Consider the following 16,443-nt stretch of genomic DNA (forward strand, 5'->3'; position numbering starts at 1 on the left):
CGCGCCTATTGGCTGAGTCCGAGTTCGCTAACTTTGCTAACTTCGTTCGTTGTTCGCTGCAGCTCCCTCTGCCCCGGAACAGGTTACTTCATTTTCCGGGGCAAAGGGAGCTGCAGCGAACGAACGAACGAAGTTAGCAAAGTTAGCGAACTTGGACTCAGCCAACAGGCACGCGCCGTGGCACCCACCTCCAGCGGCGTGCACCCGGGGGGGGTGTCATTTCGCTGGGGGGGGAGGTGTCATTTCATAGGGGGGGTGCATCGGCGATCCACCCCGGGTGTCATGCAGGCTAGGAACGCCACTGGCTGTATGACCCCCCTTCAAGACAAGTAGGCACTGATATTTTCAAAGTGCATGCATGAATTATAGTATTTTACAATTTATGCATGTACTTGTGTACTCTGCTCAAACTCCATCCCTATGCATGCCCAACAATATAGGCATGTTCGCTGATCTGTGTTGCTGTCTCCTTGAGTCCTGACGTCGCACGTTCCTTTAAGTGAAACTGAGCATGCTCCTGACGTCAGGAGGAAGAAAACACAGATCAGCAAACGTGGCACGCCTGCACGTTCCTTTAAGTGAAACTGAGCGTGCAGGACGTCAGGACTCAAGAAGACAGCAGCATAGCACAGATCAGCGAACGTGCCGAAGACCGGCACTGAAGAAGACTTCGGCTGGCAGGGGTTGGGGACCCCCACCAGCAAAGGTACCTTGTGGCAACAGCGGCGGTGGGGGGAGGTCGGAAGTGGTGGGGGGAAGGTCGGCGGCTGGGGGAGGCGGGCTAAAATGTGCTCACCCCACCTTGGGCTCTGGACCCCCCTCCCGCCGAGGTCTGGCTACACCCCTGATTAGCACACCAGCTAAATGCCGAGTGTGCCCTCGGAACACCCCCAAAATAGCTGGTTTTCAGTTTGGTTCTAACTACCTGATTATTTTCATTGGCACTAATCAGTTAAGTACCGCTGTTAGTCCCGAACAGACGATGTAACCGACCAAGCGCCATTTCTAGCCAGTTAAATCACTTTGAATATCGACCTCAAAGTTACTATCATCCTTGTGCTTGTTGCTTCAATTATTACCATTTAATGGAAGCTGGCGGAGCTCTTTGTTATATTTCCACAGTAGATATTAAAATACTAGGTATACAATCCAAATTGTAGAGGTGTGCACGGAGCAAACATTTTCATTTTATTTAAGCATTGTTCCCGGGTATTTTTGGATGCTTTTCAGTTCATTTAATGCATTCATTCTAATCAAAACGTTTTAACTTGTTGTAATCAGCCTAACACACTGCAAATTGATTTAGCACACGGAAATTTTTTTAAGGCATCTTTTGAACCAAATGCACATTGATGATTGTATATTCCTAATGTCTATAATATCCATCCAAGGAGATGACCTGCTAAGGCTGTTTTCCCCATTCCATGTCCGTTGAATCAGCTCAAACAGCTAAACTTCAACAGTACCAAAACCAGTATGTTATAATACATGGAGAGATAGCAGCAGGTCCTCTTTGACTCCCGTGTCGAGGAATACAAGAAATGTGCCACTTTTTCTAAAAACAGGTTTTTCTTATTCAGCTCTACCACCTCAGATCCTTCAGTTTCCAGAAGACAGAAAAGTGCAAGCTGGTGAATCAGTTGAACTGTTCTGCAAAATTGCAGGAACCCAACCCCTGACACGCGCATGGATGAAATTCAGAAAGCCGGTAAGTAACATTTTATGACAGACAAAAATATCTGGTTTTGGAGCAACTGTTCAGAGACAAAAACATAGTAGCATAGTAGATGACGGCAGAAAAAGACCTGCAGGGTCCATCCAGTCTGCCCAACAAGATAAACTCATATGTGCTACTTTTTGTGTATACCTGACCTTGATTTGTACCTGTCCTTTTCAGGGCACAGACCGTGTAAGTCTGCCCAGCACTATCCCCACCTCCCAACCACCAGCCCCGCCTCCCACCACCGGCTCTGGCACAGACCGTATAAGTCTGCCCAGCACTATCCCCGCCTCCCGCCACCGGCTCTGCCACCCAATCTCGGCTAAGCTCCTTAGGATCCATTCCTTCTGAACAGGATTCCTTTATGCTTCAAGCTATGGATAGATTTTTGGGTGAGTGTAAGAGGTAGTGCCTCTCCCCCAAAATCAGAGACAGTAAAGGTGGGCCATCCCAAAGCTGAAGATTTACCACTGCTGTGCTAGAGGTTGAAAGTCAATGAGTGAGGTTTTTCTCGCATGCCCCATCCATGTCACACCAGCTATGGCAGATGTACATTCTAAGAACTGACATATTCTAATCATTAAATAGAAAATAAAATTCTTTTTTTCTACCTTTGTTGTCTGGTTATTTTTTTATTATTATTATTTTTGTCCCAGTCTCTGGTTTCTGCTTTCCTCTGTCTTCTCTAAACTCTTTTGCCATGGTATCCTTGCATTTCTTCTCTCTCCATATCCGTCATCCATATTCCCTCTGTTCCCATCTACCCTGTCCACATCTCCCCTGTGTGCATACCCCTGTCCTCCTGCTATGTTCATCATCTCCCCTGTCAGCGTGCCTGTTCTTGCCCTGTCCAACATTGCCCTTCTGTGTCCCTATGCCCCCCAACATGTCCAGCATAGCCTCTCTATGTCTCTATCCCCCCCATGACCAGCATCATTCCTCTGTGTCAATATCCCCCTCACAAGTTAATCATCACACCTCTATTCCATATCCTCCTCTCTTATGTTGAGCATTGCCCCTCTTTGTCCCTATTCCTCCCCATATCAAGCTTCTCCTGCACCATAGCCTCACCCCCCACACCCCTTTCAAGGTCAGCATGTCTCCATCTCTCTTACTTCTCTCATGTCCTCTTGCCCAGGGCCAGCATTTCTCCCTTTCTCTTCCCTTCCTCCTGATCCCCTCCCAGGAATCCTGCAAGTGTCCCAGTCTCTTTTCTCTCTCCTGCTCTCCCAACACCCCACGGGTCCAATCTCTCTCTCTCTCTCTCTCTTTATCCTTCCCTCGTAGATGCCAGAATCATTTCATCTCTCCCCCCCCCAGGTGGTCCTTTAAACTTGCCATAGTTTTCCAGCAGTGGCAGTGGTCAAGACAGGCTGCCTCCGGCTGGCCCTAAGGCCTTCCCTCTGCTGCATCCCGCCCATATTGACACAACTTCCTGTATCTGGAGAACCTAAACTGCATCTTTAGAGGTGCATTCACTTTACTTTAAATCACTAATTTATATTCCATTGATCACCTCCAGTTCTCAGCAGGTTCCAAATTGAACACATTAAAAATGGGGAAAACCAAATTTGTATAGCTCACCTAGGTCAGAAAAGATACATCCTAGGTGGCACATTCACAGTTAAGAGCATGAGAATAGCCATACTGGGTCAGACCAATGGTCCATCTAGACCAGTGTTCTGCTTCCAGTAGTGGCCAATCCAGGTCACAAATACCTGACAGAAACTCAATTAGTAGCAACATTCTATGCTACCAACCCCGGGGCAAGTAGTGGCTTCCCCCATGTCCATCTCAATAATAAAGTATGGACTTTTCCTCCAGGAACTTGTCCAAACCATTTTTAAACCCAGATACACTAACCGCTGTCATCACATCTTGTGGCAATGAGTTGCAGAGCTTAACTATTCTTTGAGTGAAAAAATATTTCCTCCTAGTTGTTTTGAAAGGATTTTCATGTAATTTCATTGAGTGTCCCCTGGTTTTTTCACTTCTACCCATTCTACACCACTCAGTATTTTGTAGACCTTTTTTTCAAGCTGTAGTGCCCTAACCTCTTTTAACCATAACCTCTTTAACCTATTTTACAAAAGATGTGCTAAACACATAAAATATGTATAAGACAATGGGAAAAATACATATATTTTGCAATACATACAGCGGAAACAGCCATTTTACAAAAAATAGTGCTGGGCAGACTTATACGGCCTGTGCCAGAGCCGGTGGTTGGGAGGTGGGGCTGGTGGTTGGGAGGCGGGGATAGTGCGGGGCAGACTTATACGGTCTGTGCCCTGAAGAGCACAGGTACAAATCAAAGTAGGGTATACACAAAAAGCAGCAAATATGAGTTATCTTGTTGGGCAGACTGGATGGACCGTGCAGGTCAGTAAGTACCACATTTTGCTACCTACATATATTAGTACCCACACATATCTCCAGCTGTGAGGAACTAAAGCCAGTGCAGAGCAGACTTCTATGATCTGTGTCTCGTATATCAGGATAGGCTGAAGAGAGCTTCGACGGCAGCTCCATAGTAACATAGTAAATGATGGCAGATAAAGACCTGAATGGTCCATCTAGTCTGCCCAACAGTCACACTCATTATCAAGTCATGATTAAACCAACAATGAATGGAATGAAGTATACTGAAGTGACTGTGACATGACCCATTGCATTAACTGTGGATGGTTTTATATCATTTAGATTTTATTTTGATTGTATTTTAAGATGATTGTTTGTTTTTTTATTTATTTATTTATTTATTTATTTATTTTATTGATATTATGCATGTTTTATTGTTACCTGCTTTGGGTTAAGGCAGATGAAATACTTGATCATTGTCTCATTTTGGCATTTCTAGGACATAGACCGTAGAAGTCCACCCGGCCCTGTCCTTAGGTTTCAATTACTGAACTTGCTGTCGAAGCCCACTTCAGCCTTATCAAATCCGTCTTTTTATTTCTGGGACACAGAACGTAAAAGTCTGCCCGGCACTGTCCTCATGTTCCAGATTACTCAAGTTTCCATCAACACCCTCTCCAGCCCATCCTAAAATGGATTGGCATATACAGGATCCAGACCATATAAGCTTGCCCAGCACCAGCCTTAGTTCTTCACAGCCGTAGTCGCGATCTAAGCGCCACTCGACATGCAAGCACACCTGAAGCCATTAAAGTTTTGTTGTTTATATCATTCATTTTCTAGTTAGTGATCCTCTGTGTCATCCCATGCCATTATGAATTCCGTCACCATTTTTTTCTCCACTTCCTCCCTCGGTAGGACATTCCAGGAGTCAACCACCCTCTCCGCAAAAAGAATTTCCTGACATTACTATCCAGCTTATTTTTGAAAGAGAAAAACGCCTATAGTGTGACCTAAATCGGGAGATAGACGTTTGTCTCGCAAAGGCGCCCAAATCGGTATAATCGAAAGCCGATTTCGGGCGTTTCCAACTGCACTCCGTCGCGGAAACGAATAAAGTTGATGGGGGCGTGTCGGAGGTGTGGTGGAGGCGGAACTGAGGCGTGGTTATCAGCCGAGGAGAGATGGGCGTCTTTAGCTGATAATCGAAAAAAAGGTGTTTTTACCATGATTTTGGGTCACTTTTTTTTTTACCCTTTTTTTTCACGAACAAGTCCCAAAAAAGTGCTCCAACTGCCCAGATGACCACTGGAGGTAATCGGGGATGACCTCCCCAGACTCCCCCAATGGTCACTAACCCCCTCCCACCAAAAAAACCCCACTTTACAAACTTTTTTTTCCAGCCGACACCCCCCAGCGGCGTACACTCGGCGGATTGGCTCTTCCGCCCACCCCTCACCGCCTTCCAGGTATGTTCTCGGGGGGGGGAGGGTGCGCAGCGGCGACAAGCCCCGGGTGTCAGCTGCCCTCGCAACGCCACTGTATTGGGGGACATATTGGCGGAGTAGCCTAGTGGTTAGTGCAACAGACTGGGTAACTGGGTTCAATTCCCACTGCAGCTCCTTGTGACTCTGGGCAAGTCACTTAACCCTCCATTGTCCCAGGTACAAATAAGTACCTGTATATAATATGTAAACCGCTTTGAACGTAGTTGAAAAAAACCACAGAAAGGCAGTATATAAGTCCCATTCCCTTTCCCCTTTAATCCAAAAGTAGTCAAAATATGCCTTTAGTCTCTAGGAAGTTTCTTTCTCCATTCCATACAACTTTAATACATGTTGACATATACTCAGCTTTGATTTCATCTGGTAGCACGCTCACTCCCCACTTATCGTGAACTTGTAACATGCTGCTGGAATACAATCTATTAACTGTGACCCACTGGTATTTCCCCCTTCACCCAGTTCCTTGCCTATGCAAAAATCTCTCTCAATAGACTCAGCCTCGTCGTCCGTAATTTGAAAAACTACCAAAATCCAGCTTAACTATAAGAATCTTGCTTCCCATCGCAAGCGTGCTGTGGGAAATTCTTAAAAAGCCCAGTAAGTTTGGCCTGGGGGGACACATTTCTCCTGAAGTCAGGCTGACTATTCTTAGTTGTTCCTTTCCCCTTCTTATAAGCAAGTATCTCATTTTTCACATGTCATTTTAGTATTCCCAAACCTCCCCCCTCCCCCCACCAAAACTCACCCCACATTGACATTAGATTCACTTGTCTGCTTCTGATTTAGGTCTGATGTTTTGGCTTTTTTTTTAACAATATGGAAAGAAACATGGGTCTGTGATTAGGCCTCAGGATTGTCGTCTGGTTTTTGACTAATTCCCAAAATATTAAGCAGAGTTAGTCCTGCAGCCTAATCTCCCATCCAGCACTGAATATGGCTTTTACATCTTATACACATTTAATGTATGTGATTTTCTTTTGTGCTCACTATCCTGCTTATTTTCGAAAGAGAAAAACGCCTATTGTGCGACCTAAATCGGGAGATAGACGTTTATCTCGCAAAGGCGCCCAAATCGGTATAATCGAAAGCCAATTTTGGGCGTTTCCAACTGCACTCCGTCACGGAAACGAATAAAGTTGACGGGGGCGTGGTGGAGGCGGAACTGGGGCGTGGTTATCAGCCGAGGAGAGATGGACGTCTTTAGCTGATAATCGAAAAAAAAAAGGCGTTTTTACAGTGATTTTGGGTCACTTTTTTTAACCCTTTTTTTTCACGAACAAGTCCCAAAAAAGTGCTCCAACTGCCCAGATGACCACTGGAGGGAATCGGGGATGACCTCCCCGGACTCCCCCAGTCGTCACTAACCCCCTCCCACCAAAAAAAAACCACTTTACAAACTTTATTTCCAGCCTGTATGCCAGCCTCAAATGCCGTACCCACCTCCATGACAGCAGAATGTGTTCTATCCTGTGACAGCCTTTCCCTGGGTCAGATGTGGCTCTCAGGTGCACTACAGGGTCACATCAGCATTGCATTGTGGTGGGTGTAGGGTATTGGGCTCCGTGATTTCATTAGCTTGTGTTACAGTCTCATGATGTTGGTAGTTGGTAGGCTCTTCTCCCATGGTGCTTTTCCCCCTGCCTACTGGGTCAGAGTGTGCCCTGATGTGTTTCCTGTTGTAGTCCATGCGGTTGTGGCCATTTTTGTAAGCCAGTTTTAGTTTCCTTTCCTGTGTTAGCCACGTTACAGAACTTAGTTCTTCCCCTGAATGTGGCTGAAAGAGGGCATTGTACAGCATTCTGCCAGCTCTGACCTACTGCTTATCTCAGTACCAGGGAGACTCGTTGCCAGTGGGGCACAACCTCTGATCTGCAGTTAACAGTGAGTAAATGCGGTTATTCCAATAAAGGACGTTTTCGGAGAGATTAGTCTTCAGGTGTCAACTGGTGTGCCAATGTTATACAGCAGCAACAAGTCCTAGAGGCCTGCGTGTATGCAGGCCCCTGGAGCACTTTTAGTGGGTACCGCCGTGCACTTCAGCCAGGTGGCCCCAGGCCCATCCCCCTCCCCCCCCCCCCCCCACCTGTAACACTTGTGCTGGTAAATGGGAGGCCTCCAAAACCCACTGTACTCACATATAGGTGCCCCCTTCACCCCTAAGAGCTATGGTAGTGTTGTACATTTGTGGGTAGTGGGTTTTGGGGGAGGGGGGTTGGGTGCTCAGCACCCGTGGTAAGGGAGCTATGCACTTGGGAGCGTTGTCTGAAGTCCACCGCACTGACCTCTAGGGTGCCCAGTTGGTGTCCTGGCATGTCAGGGGGCGAGTGTACTACGAATCGTGGCCCCTCCCATGACCAAATGGCTCGGATTAGGACGATTTTGAGCTGGGCGTTTTTAGTTTCCATTATCACTAAATAAAACAAACGCCCAGCTGAAAAACGTCCATTTTTTTGAAAATACGGTTCGGCTCGCCCCTTCACGGACCCGTTCTCGGAGATAAACGTCCATGGAGATAGGCGTTTCCGTTCAATTATGCCCCTCTATGCATCTGTTATTTTCAGTGTGTTGTTTTCTAGCGAAAAAGGTACCGGTACTCAAACGCCAGGCCACCCTTCAGGGGTGGGGTGATCGCTGAGGGACCCACCCCACAATAGTCAAGCCCCCTGCAAACCAGTCACAGAATCTATGACAAGGCAGAATTTGTACGTAGAGCCTGAGCTCTTTCATTAAAACTTGGGGACCATGGGTCGATTTTAGCAGACATAGGAAAAGGTGCCGGTACTCAGTACCCCCAAGTACCCCCTCAAAAAAAGCCCTGCTAAAGAGTGACAAGATTCCATGCAGAATTTCAAAGAGTAGCAACATTCCATATAGAACCCCAAAGAATAGCAAGATTCTGGAATCCTAAAGAACAGTATGTTTTTTCTAGCAAAAAAGGTGCTGGTACTCAAATGCCAGGCCACCCTTCAGGGGTGGGGTGATCACAGAGGGACCCACCCCACAATAGCCAGGTCCCCTGCAACCAGTCAGAGAATCTATGACAAGGCAGAATTGGTGTGTAAAGCCTGAGCTCTTTCATTAAAACTTGGGGACCATGGGTCAATTTTAGCAGACAATGAAAAAGGTGCCGGTACTCAGTACCCCCAAGTACCCCCTCAAAAAAAGCCCTGGTTATTTTATCCATGGAAGGGGGTGGGGGGTCAGCTAATTTCTGACCATATTCCTGGAAGGAGGAGGAATGTGGGAAAGTAAGAAGGAATATTTTTCCAATGTATTATTGGGCTCATTTTCAAAAGAGAAAAACATCCAAAAAGGGGCACAAAGCAGCAGATGGGCGTTTTTCTCGCAAAAATGTCCAAATCACTATTTCTGAAGGGTGGTGGGAAGCGGAGCTGGTGGTTGGGAGGCGGGGCTAGTGCTGGGCAAGACTTCTATGGTCTGTGCCCTGAAAATGACAGATACAAATCAAGGTCAGGTATACACAAAAAGTAGCACATATGAGTTTATCTTGTTGGGCAGACTGGATGGACCATGCAGGTCTTTTTCTGCCGTCATCTACTATGTTACTATGTTACATTTTTAGACGTTTTTCTGTGCAGTTCATCTGCAGGTCGTTCAAAAAGGTGACACCTGCAGATATAAGGGCTATTGTAGTGATGTGCAGTTGGGTACACTAAGTAGAGGCTTATTTTCAAAGCACTTAGCCTTCCAAAGTTCCATAGAAACCTATGGAACTTTGGAAGGCTAAGTGCTTTGAAAATATGCCTCCAAGTGTTTGGTGGGTTTTGGAGGGCTCCCTATACATTATTAGGGGATAATGATGAGATATGTACCTGGGACCTTTTATGTAAAGTCACTGCAGTGCCCCCTAGAGTGCCCCACTGCTCTGCTGGGGTGTCTGTGGTGCCAGTCTACCAAGAATGTTGGCTTATCCTACATCTTAATAGCTTGCTTTTGTACGTTTTTCACTTGGATGTTTTTTTTGGTTTTTTTTTTTTTAAATGGTCACAAAACAAACCACACTGAGCACAAATCCCCAGATTCTATATATGATGGGTAGATTCCGTGCCCAAGTACAGGCATATCATAATTGGCAGAACAAGGCAATTAATGTTTTTAACTGCACTTAAAAAGCAATAATGAATACTAATTGGCAATAATTACAATTTATGTATGGAAATCGCTAAGCATCCTATATAATAATTCTCACCTCCAACGTTCTGACTTGCCTGGGACCGTGGCTCATTCCGAGTTGGTCTGCTAGACTCTGTAGATCAGGCTGACATCACCGTAGCCATTATGATGTCAACTTCAGAACCCGGGGGGGGGGGGGGAAACATGCCTCACAGCTGAACCATATCCAGAGGAGGGTCGCTGGACATGGGTGGCTGGAGGGGGGCAGGGGAGAGAGGAGGGTCGCTGGACATGGGTGGCTGCAGGGGGGCAGGGGAGAGAGGAGGGTCGCTGGACATGGGTGGCTGCAGGGGGGCAGGGGAGAGAGGAGGGTCGCTGGACATGGGTGGCTGCAGGGGGTCGCTGGACATAGGTGGCTACAGGGGGCAGGGGAGAGAGGAGGGTCACTGGACATGGTGGCAGGAGGAGGGGCAGGGGAGAGAGGAGGTTCACTGGACATAGGTGGCTGCAGTGGGTGCAGGGTTAGTGGAGGTCGCTGGACATGGGTGGCTGCAGGGGGCAGGGGAGAGAGGAGGGTCGCTGGACATGGTGGCAGGAGGGGGGGCAGGGGAGAGAGGAGGTTCGCTGGACATGGGTGGTTGCAGTGGGTGCAGGGGGAGAGGAGAGTCGCTGGACATGGGTGGCTGCAGTGGGTGCAGGGGAAGAGGAGGGTCGCTGGACATGGGTGGCTGCAGGGGTGGCAGGGGAGAGAGGAGGGTCGCTGGACATGGTGGCAGGAGGGGGGGTAGGGGAGAAAGGAGGTTCACTGGACATTATGATTATTATTATTATTATTAACATTTGTATAGCGCTACCAGACGCACGCAGTGCTGAACACCTGACATAGAGAGACAGTCCCTGCTCTATAGAGCTTACAATCTAAAAAATGGGTGGCTGCAGTGGGTGCAGGGGGAGAGGAGGGTCGCTGGACATGGATGGCTGCAGGGGGAGAGGAGGGTCACTGGACATGGGTGGCTGCAGTGGGCGCAGGGGGAGAGGAGGGTCGCTGGACATGGGTGGCTGCAGGGGAGCCGAAGAAAACCTTGCTGCTAGCGCCCATTTCATTTGTGTCAGAAACGGGCCTTTTTTACTAGTATTCTATAAAGAAGTGCGCCTAAATTGCAAAGCGCGCAGTACAAAATAAACATGCATAGCTTAAAAGGGGCATGTTTATGGGCGTGTTTATGGACGTTTCATGGGCTTTCCAAAGTTTCCTGTGCGTAATTACAGAATATGGGTCAGTGCGCCTAAATCTATGCGCAGGGATTTTGCACCATGTTTTTATTGGCATAAATGAATGCACATAGAATTAGGCGCTATGTTATCGACTAAGCATATTCTATATACTGCTCCTAAATTTTATAGAATACGTTTAGTTCTTTGTGGAGTTTTTAGGCGCCATATATAGAATCTTCTCCAAAATGTCTAAAAACATCTAGGAAATGGCCATTTTTGAACCAAAAAGATAGACTTTTTTCAGGTTCGAAAATGGCCATGTTCGCCACTTGATTTTTGGATGTTTTCAGCAAAATGTCCAAAATCGCATTTAGATATTTCCCCCTTCACCCTGTAATTTTTAAGAACATACAGCTAATTGAAGGTGAACATTTCAGTCCCATTGGTTAAGGTTGAGCGGGTTATCCTATATAATAATTTGTACCTCCAACGTTCCATGGCTGGCTGTCTGGGTTTGTAACATCTCCTGACGTCAGCAAGCCTCCAGCGTTTCCTTCCCTCTCACTGTCCCGCCCTCGCGTAAACACGTAATGACGTCAGAGGAGGGCGGAACAGTGAGAGGGAAGGGAACGCTGGAGGCAAGCTGACGTCAGGAGATGTTACGAACGGAAGCCAGCCAGCCAGAGAACGTTCAGGTACAAATCGCTGGACATGGAGGGGAGGAGAGAATCGAAGGACATCGAGGGGAGGGGAGGGGAGTGCAGGGCAGAGGAGAATCGATGGACATGGATGGGAGGAGAGGAGAGAATCGCAGGACACGGATAGGAGGGCAGGGAAGAGGAGAATCGCTGTACATGGAGGGGAGGGCAGGGGGAGAGAGAGAAAAAACACTTACACGAGAGCCTTCCTAGGGCCCGTTTCATTGTTGATGAAACGGGCTTGGTTCCACTATTGAGGTAATAAATTAAATGAAAACTCTATTGAAGGTTGCCTTAGGTAGGAATGGTTTTATACAGTACTTTGCTCTTTATTTTATATCTGTGGAAAAGAATCTCTGAAAATGATTTGGTTCTCTGTGATGTGTAAATTAGACAGATTAATATTAAGGTGCCTCTGTCAGCTTTATAAAATTCCATCATAGTGGGTTTTTTTTTTAAATACTGTCAGCATTTTTTAAACAATGCCATCACTTCAAAAACTATTCCAATATTTTTATTACATTTGTACCATGTGCTTTCCCACTCATGGCAGACTCAATGCAGCTTACATGGGGCAATGGAGGGTTAAGTGACTTGCCCAGAGTCACAAGGAGCTGCCTGTGCCTGAAGTGGGAATCAAACTCAGTTCCTCAGTTCCCCAGGACCAAAGTCCACCACCCTAACCACTAGGCCACTCCTCCACTGTTGCTACTATTTGAGATTCTACATGGAATGTTGCTATTCCAACATTCCATGTAGAAGTCGGCCCTTGCAGATCACCAATGTGGCCGCGCAGGCTTCTACGTGGAATGTTGCTAGTGGAATAGCAACATTCCATGTAGAATCTCCAATAGTATCTATTTTATTTGTGTTACATTTGTACCCTGCGCTTTCCCACTCAAGGCAGGCTCAATGCGGCTTACATGGGGCAATGGAGGGTTAAGTGACTTGCCCAGAGTCACAAGGAGCTGCCTGTGCCTGAAGTGGGAATCAAACTCAGTTCCTCAGTTCCCCAGGACCAAAGTCCACCACCCTAACCACTAGGCCACTCCTCCACTGTTGCTACTATTTGAGATTCTACATGGAATGTTGCTATTCCACTAGCATCATTCCATGTAGAAGTCGGCCCTTGCAGATCACCAATGTGTTCCACTAGCAACATTCCATGTAGAAGTGCAGGATGCCAGACTCACAGAAACAGAACGAAGCCTTGCAGATCAGCAACACGGCCACGCCGGAGAAGAGGACCTCAGTTGGTGGGGGTTGGGGTAGGCGATGGCGGCGGGAGGGGGATCGAGAGGGTCGTCAGCAGGGGGGGCCATGGCCAAATCTGCGGGGGCCCATGCCCCCGTGGCCCCATGTAGCTACACTACTGAATCACAAGCCATAGTATGACTTATTTTCTGCATTTTTAAAAATGTTTAAAAGCGTGGCTATTCAATCAAGTGTTTTAGTTATTCTTTTATTTATTTTGAAGGGGGGGTTGCTTATTTTTTGTGCTCATATTAATTTTATTTTATTGTCTGTTGTTCTCCACCGCCTAGAATTGCTTAGATATAATGAGTTATAAAAAAAATAAAATCAATCAATAAATAAAGGCTACAGCATGGACAATGGCAGTCCATCCTTCCCCCATGTTGCCTGCCAAACATAGTAACATAGTAACATAGTAGATGACGGCAGAAAAAGGCCTGCACGGTCCATCCAGTCTGCCCAACAAGACAACTCATGTGTGCTACTTTTGTGTATACCCTACTTTGATTTGTACCTGTGCTCTTCAGGGCACAGACCGTATAAGTCTGCCCAGCACTATCCCCACCTCCCAACCACCAGCCCCGCCTCCCGATCATGACTAAGCTCCTGAGGATCCATTCCTTCGGCACAGGATTCCTTTATGCTTATCCCACGCATGTTTGAATTCCGTTACCGTTTTCATTTCCACCACCTCCCGCGGGAGGGCATTCCAAGCATCCACTACTCTCTCCCTGAAAAAATACTTCCTGACATTTTTCTTGAGTCTGCCCCCCTTCAATCTCATTTCATGTCCTCTCGTTCTACCACCTTCCCATTTCCGGAAAAGGTTCGTTTGCGGATTAATACCTTTCAAATATTTGAACGTCTGTATCATATCACCCCTGTTTCTCCTTTCCTCCAGAGCATACGTGTTTAGTTCAGCAAGTCTCTCCTCATACGTCTTGTAACGCAAATCCCATACCATTCTCGTAGCTTTTCTTTGCACCGCTTCAATTCTTTTTCATCCTTAACAAGATACGGCCTCCAAAACTGAACACAATACTCCAGGTGGGCCTCACCAACGACTTATACAGGGGCATCAACACCCCCTTTCTTCTGCTGGTCACACCTCTCTTTATACAGCCTAACAACCTTCTAGCTACTGCCACCGCCTTGTCACACTGTTTCGTCGCTTTCAAATCCTCAGATACTATCACCCCAAGATCCCTCTCTCCGCCCGTACCTATCAGACTCTCCCCGCCTAACACATACGTCTCCCGTGGATTTCTACTTCCTAAGTGCATCACTTTGCATTTCTTCGCATTTAATTTTAATTGCCAAACCTTAGACCATTCTTCTAGCTTCCATAGGTCCTTTTTCATGTTTTCCACTCCCTGCGGGGTGTCCACTCTGTTACAGATCTTAGTATCATCCGCAAATAGGCAAACTTTACCTTCTAACCCTTCGGCAATGTCACTCACAAATATATTGAACAGAATCGGCCCCAGCACCGATCCTTGAGGCACTCCACTACTTACCTTTCGCTCCTCCGAGCGAATTCCATTCACCACCACCCTCTGGCATCTGTCTGTCATCCAGTTCCTTATCCAGTTCACCACTTCGGGTCCTATCTTCAGCCCATCCAGTTTATTTAAGAGTCTCCTGTGGGAAACCGTGTCAAAAGCTTTGCTGAAATCTAAGTAGATTACGTCCATAGCTCGTCCCTGATTCAATTCTCCTGTCACCCAATCAAAGAACTCAATGAGGTTCGTTTGACACGATTTCCCTTTGGTAAATCCATGTTGTCTCGGATCTTGCAACTTATTGGCTTCCAGGAAATTCACTATCCTTTCCTTCAGCATCGCTTCCATTACTTTTCCAATAACCGAAGTGAGGCTTACCGGCCTGTAGTTTCCAGCTTCTTCCCTATCACCACTTTTGTGAAGAGGGACCACATCCGCCGATCTTCAATCCCTCGGAACCTCTCCCGTCTCCAAGGATTTATTAAACAAATCTTTAAGAGGACCCGCCAGAACCGCTCTGAGCTCCCTCAATATCCTAGGGTGGATCCCATCCGGTCCCATGGCTTTGTCCACCTTTAGCTTTTCAAGTTGTTCATATACACTCTCTTCCGTGAACGGTGCTCTATCCACTTCAATCTCATTTGTACTTTTTGCAGTCCATCGCGGTCCTTCTCCAGGATTTTCTTCTGTGAAAACAGTTCAGAAGTATCTATTTAGCAAATTTGCTTTTTCTTCATCATTATCCACATAGCGGTTCGCAGTATCTTTTAGTCTCACAATTCCCTTTTTAGTCATTCTCCTTTCACTAATATACCTGAAGAAAATTTTGCCACCCCTCCTTACATTTCTAGTCATTTGTTCTTCCGTTTGAGCTACTATTGGAGATTCTACATGGAATGTTGCTACTATTGGAGATTCTACATGGAACGTTGCTATTCCACTAGCAACATTCCATGTAGAAGGCTGCGCGGCCACATTGGTGATCTGCAAGGATCGACTTCTACATGGAATGTTGCTAGTGGAATAGCTAAACAAAATAAACCAGGACCTTAGCCACCAATTATTAAACTAAAGTCTCAGCTAACACCAATGCACTAGTCCACTCATCTGATATTTATAATACAATGCACACCCATGAGTAGCAAGGGAACCCTCAGATGATTTTGCCACTTCTCATGCAGTCAAATATACTGCTCTGAAATGGTATAGCGTTTCTTTCATCGGGTATCCCTGCAGTGAGTTCGGAAGACTTTTTTTCTTTTTTTCTGTATTGTTGCTTCCCAACACCACTGTGCTACAAACTTTCAGTCTTTTTAAACCAAATGTGCAAAGTAAAGAACTGAATACTTTAAACTTTCAAACTTTTAAAACAAATGTGCAAGGTGAAAAACTGAGTACTTATCCAGTCTCGTGGGAATTCTTCCACTTTATTCCTCTTTATTATTCCACACTGCCTTCCCCTGAAACCGACCGACTCTGCAGGTTTCAATTGCTTGCTTCAGGGACGAGGGTTAAGGCATGAAAAACAAAAGAACTCCTTCCTCTGGCTCAAATTGAAACGAGACTAGTGGAATAGCAACATTCCATGTAGAATCTCAAATAGTAGCAACAGTGGAGGAGTGGCCTAGTGGTTAGGGTGGTGGACTTTGGTCCTGGGGAACTAAGGAACTGAGCTGGATTCCCACTTCAGGCACAGGCAGCTCCTTGTGACTCTGGGCAAGTCACTTAACCCTCCATTGCACCATGTAAGCTGCATTGAGCCTGCCATGAGTGGGAAAGCGCGGGATACAAATGTAACAACAACAAAAAAAAAAACAAATTGGAGAAAATATTTCTTCACTCAATGTATAATTGAGCTCTAGAATCTGTTGCCAGAGAAAGTGTTTAGAAATGTTAGCATAGCAGGGTTTATAAAAGGTTTAGACACATTCCTGGATGAACATTTCATAAATCATTATTAAGGCGTATTTGGGAAAAAAATCCACTGCTTATTCCTAGGATAATCTATTTACTCTTTTGAGATCCTGTCAGGTACTTGTGACCTGGGTTGGCCA

The 16,443-nt window shown here is 46.3% G+C and overlaps 1 protein-coding gene across 1 annotated transcript in view; it reads left to right on the forward strand.

Moving 5' to 3' along the window:
• Positions 1 to 16,443, forward strand: part of LOC115473714 (myosin light chain kinase, smooth muscle-like) — a 673,403-nt gene that overhangs the window by 522,463 nt on the left and 134,497 nt on the right. The window contains exon 21 of the mRNA XM_030208760.1: positions 1,581 to 1,708. Coding sequence (XP_030064620.1) covers positions 1,581 to 1,708 — 128 coding nt within the window. The remainder of the gene's footprint in view (positions 1 to 1,580; positions 1,709 to 16,443) is intronic.

Source organism: Microcaecilia unicolor, chromosome 7 (genome assembly GCF_901765095.1).
Source record: "Microcaecilia unicolor chromosome 7, aMicUni1.1, whole genome shotgun sequence".
In the NCBI taxonomy this organism is placed as follows: Eukaryota; Metazoa; Chordata; class Amphibia; order Gymnophiona; family Siphonopidae; genus Microcaecilia; species Microcaecilia unicolor.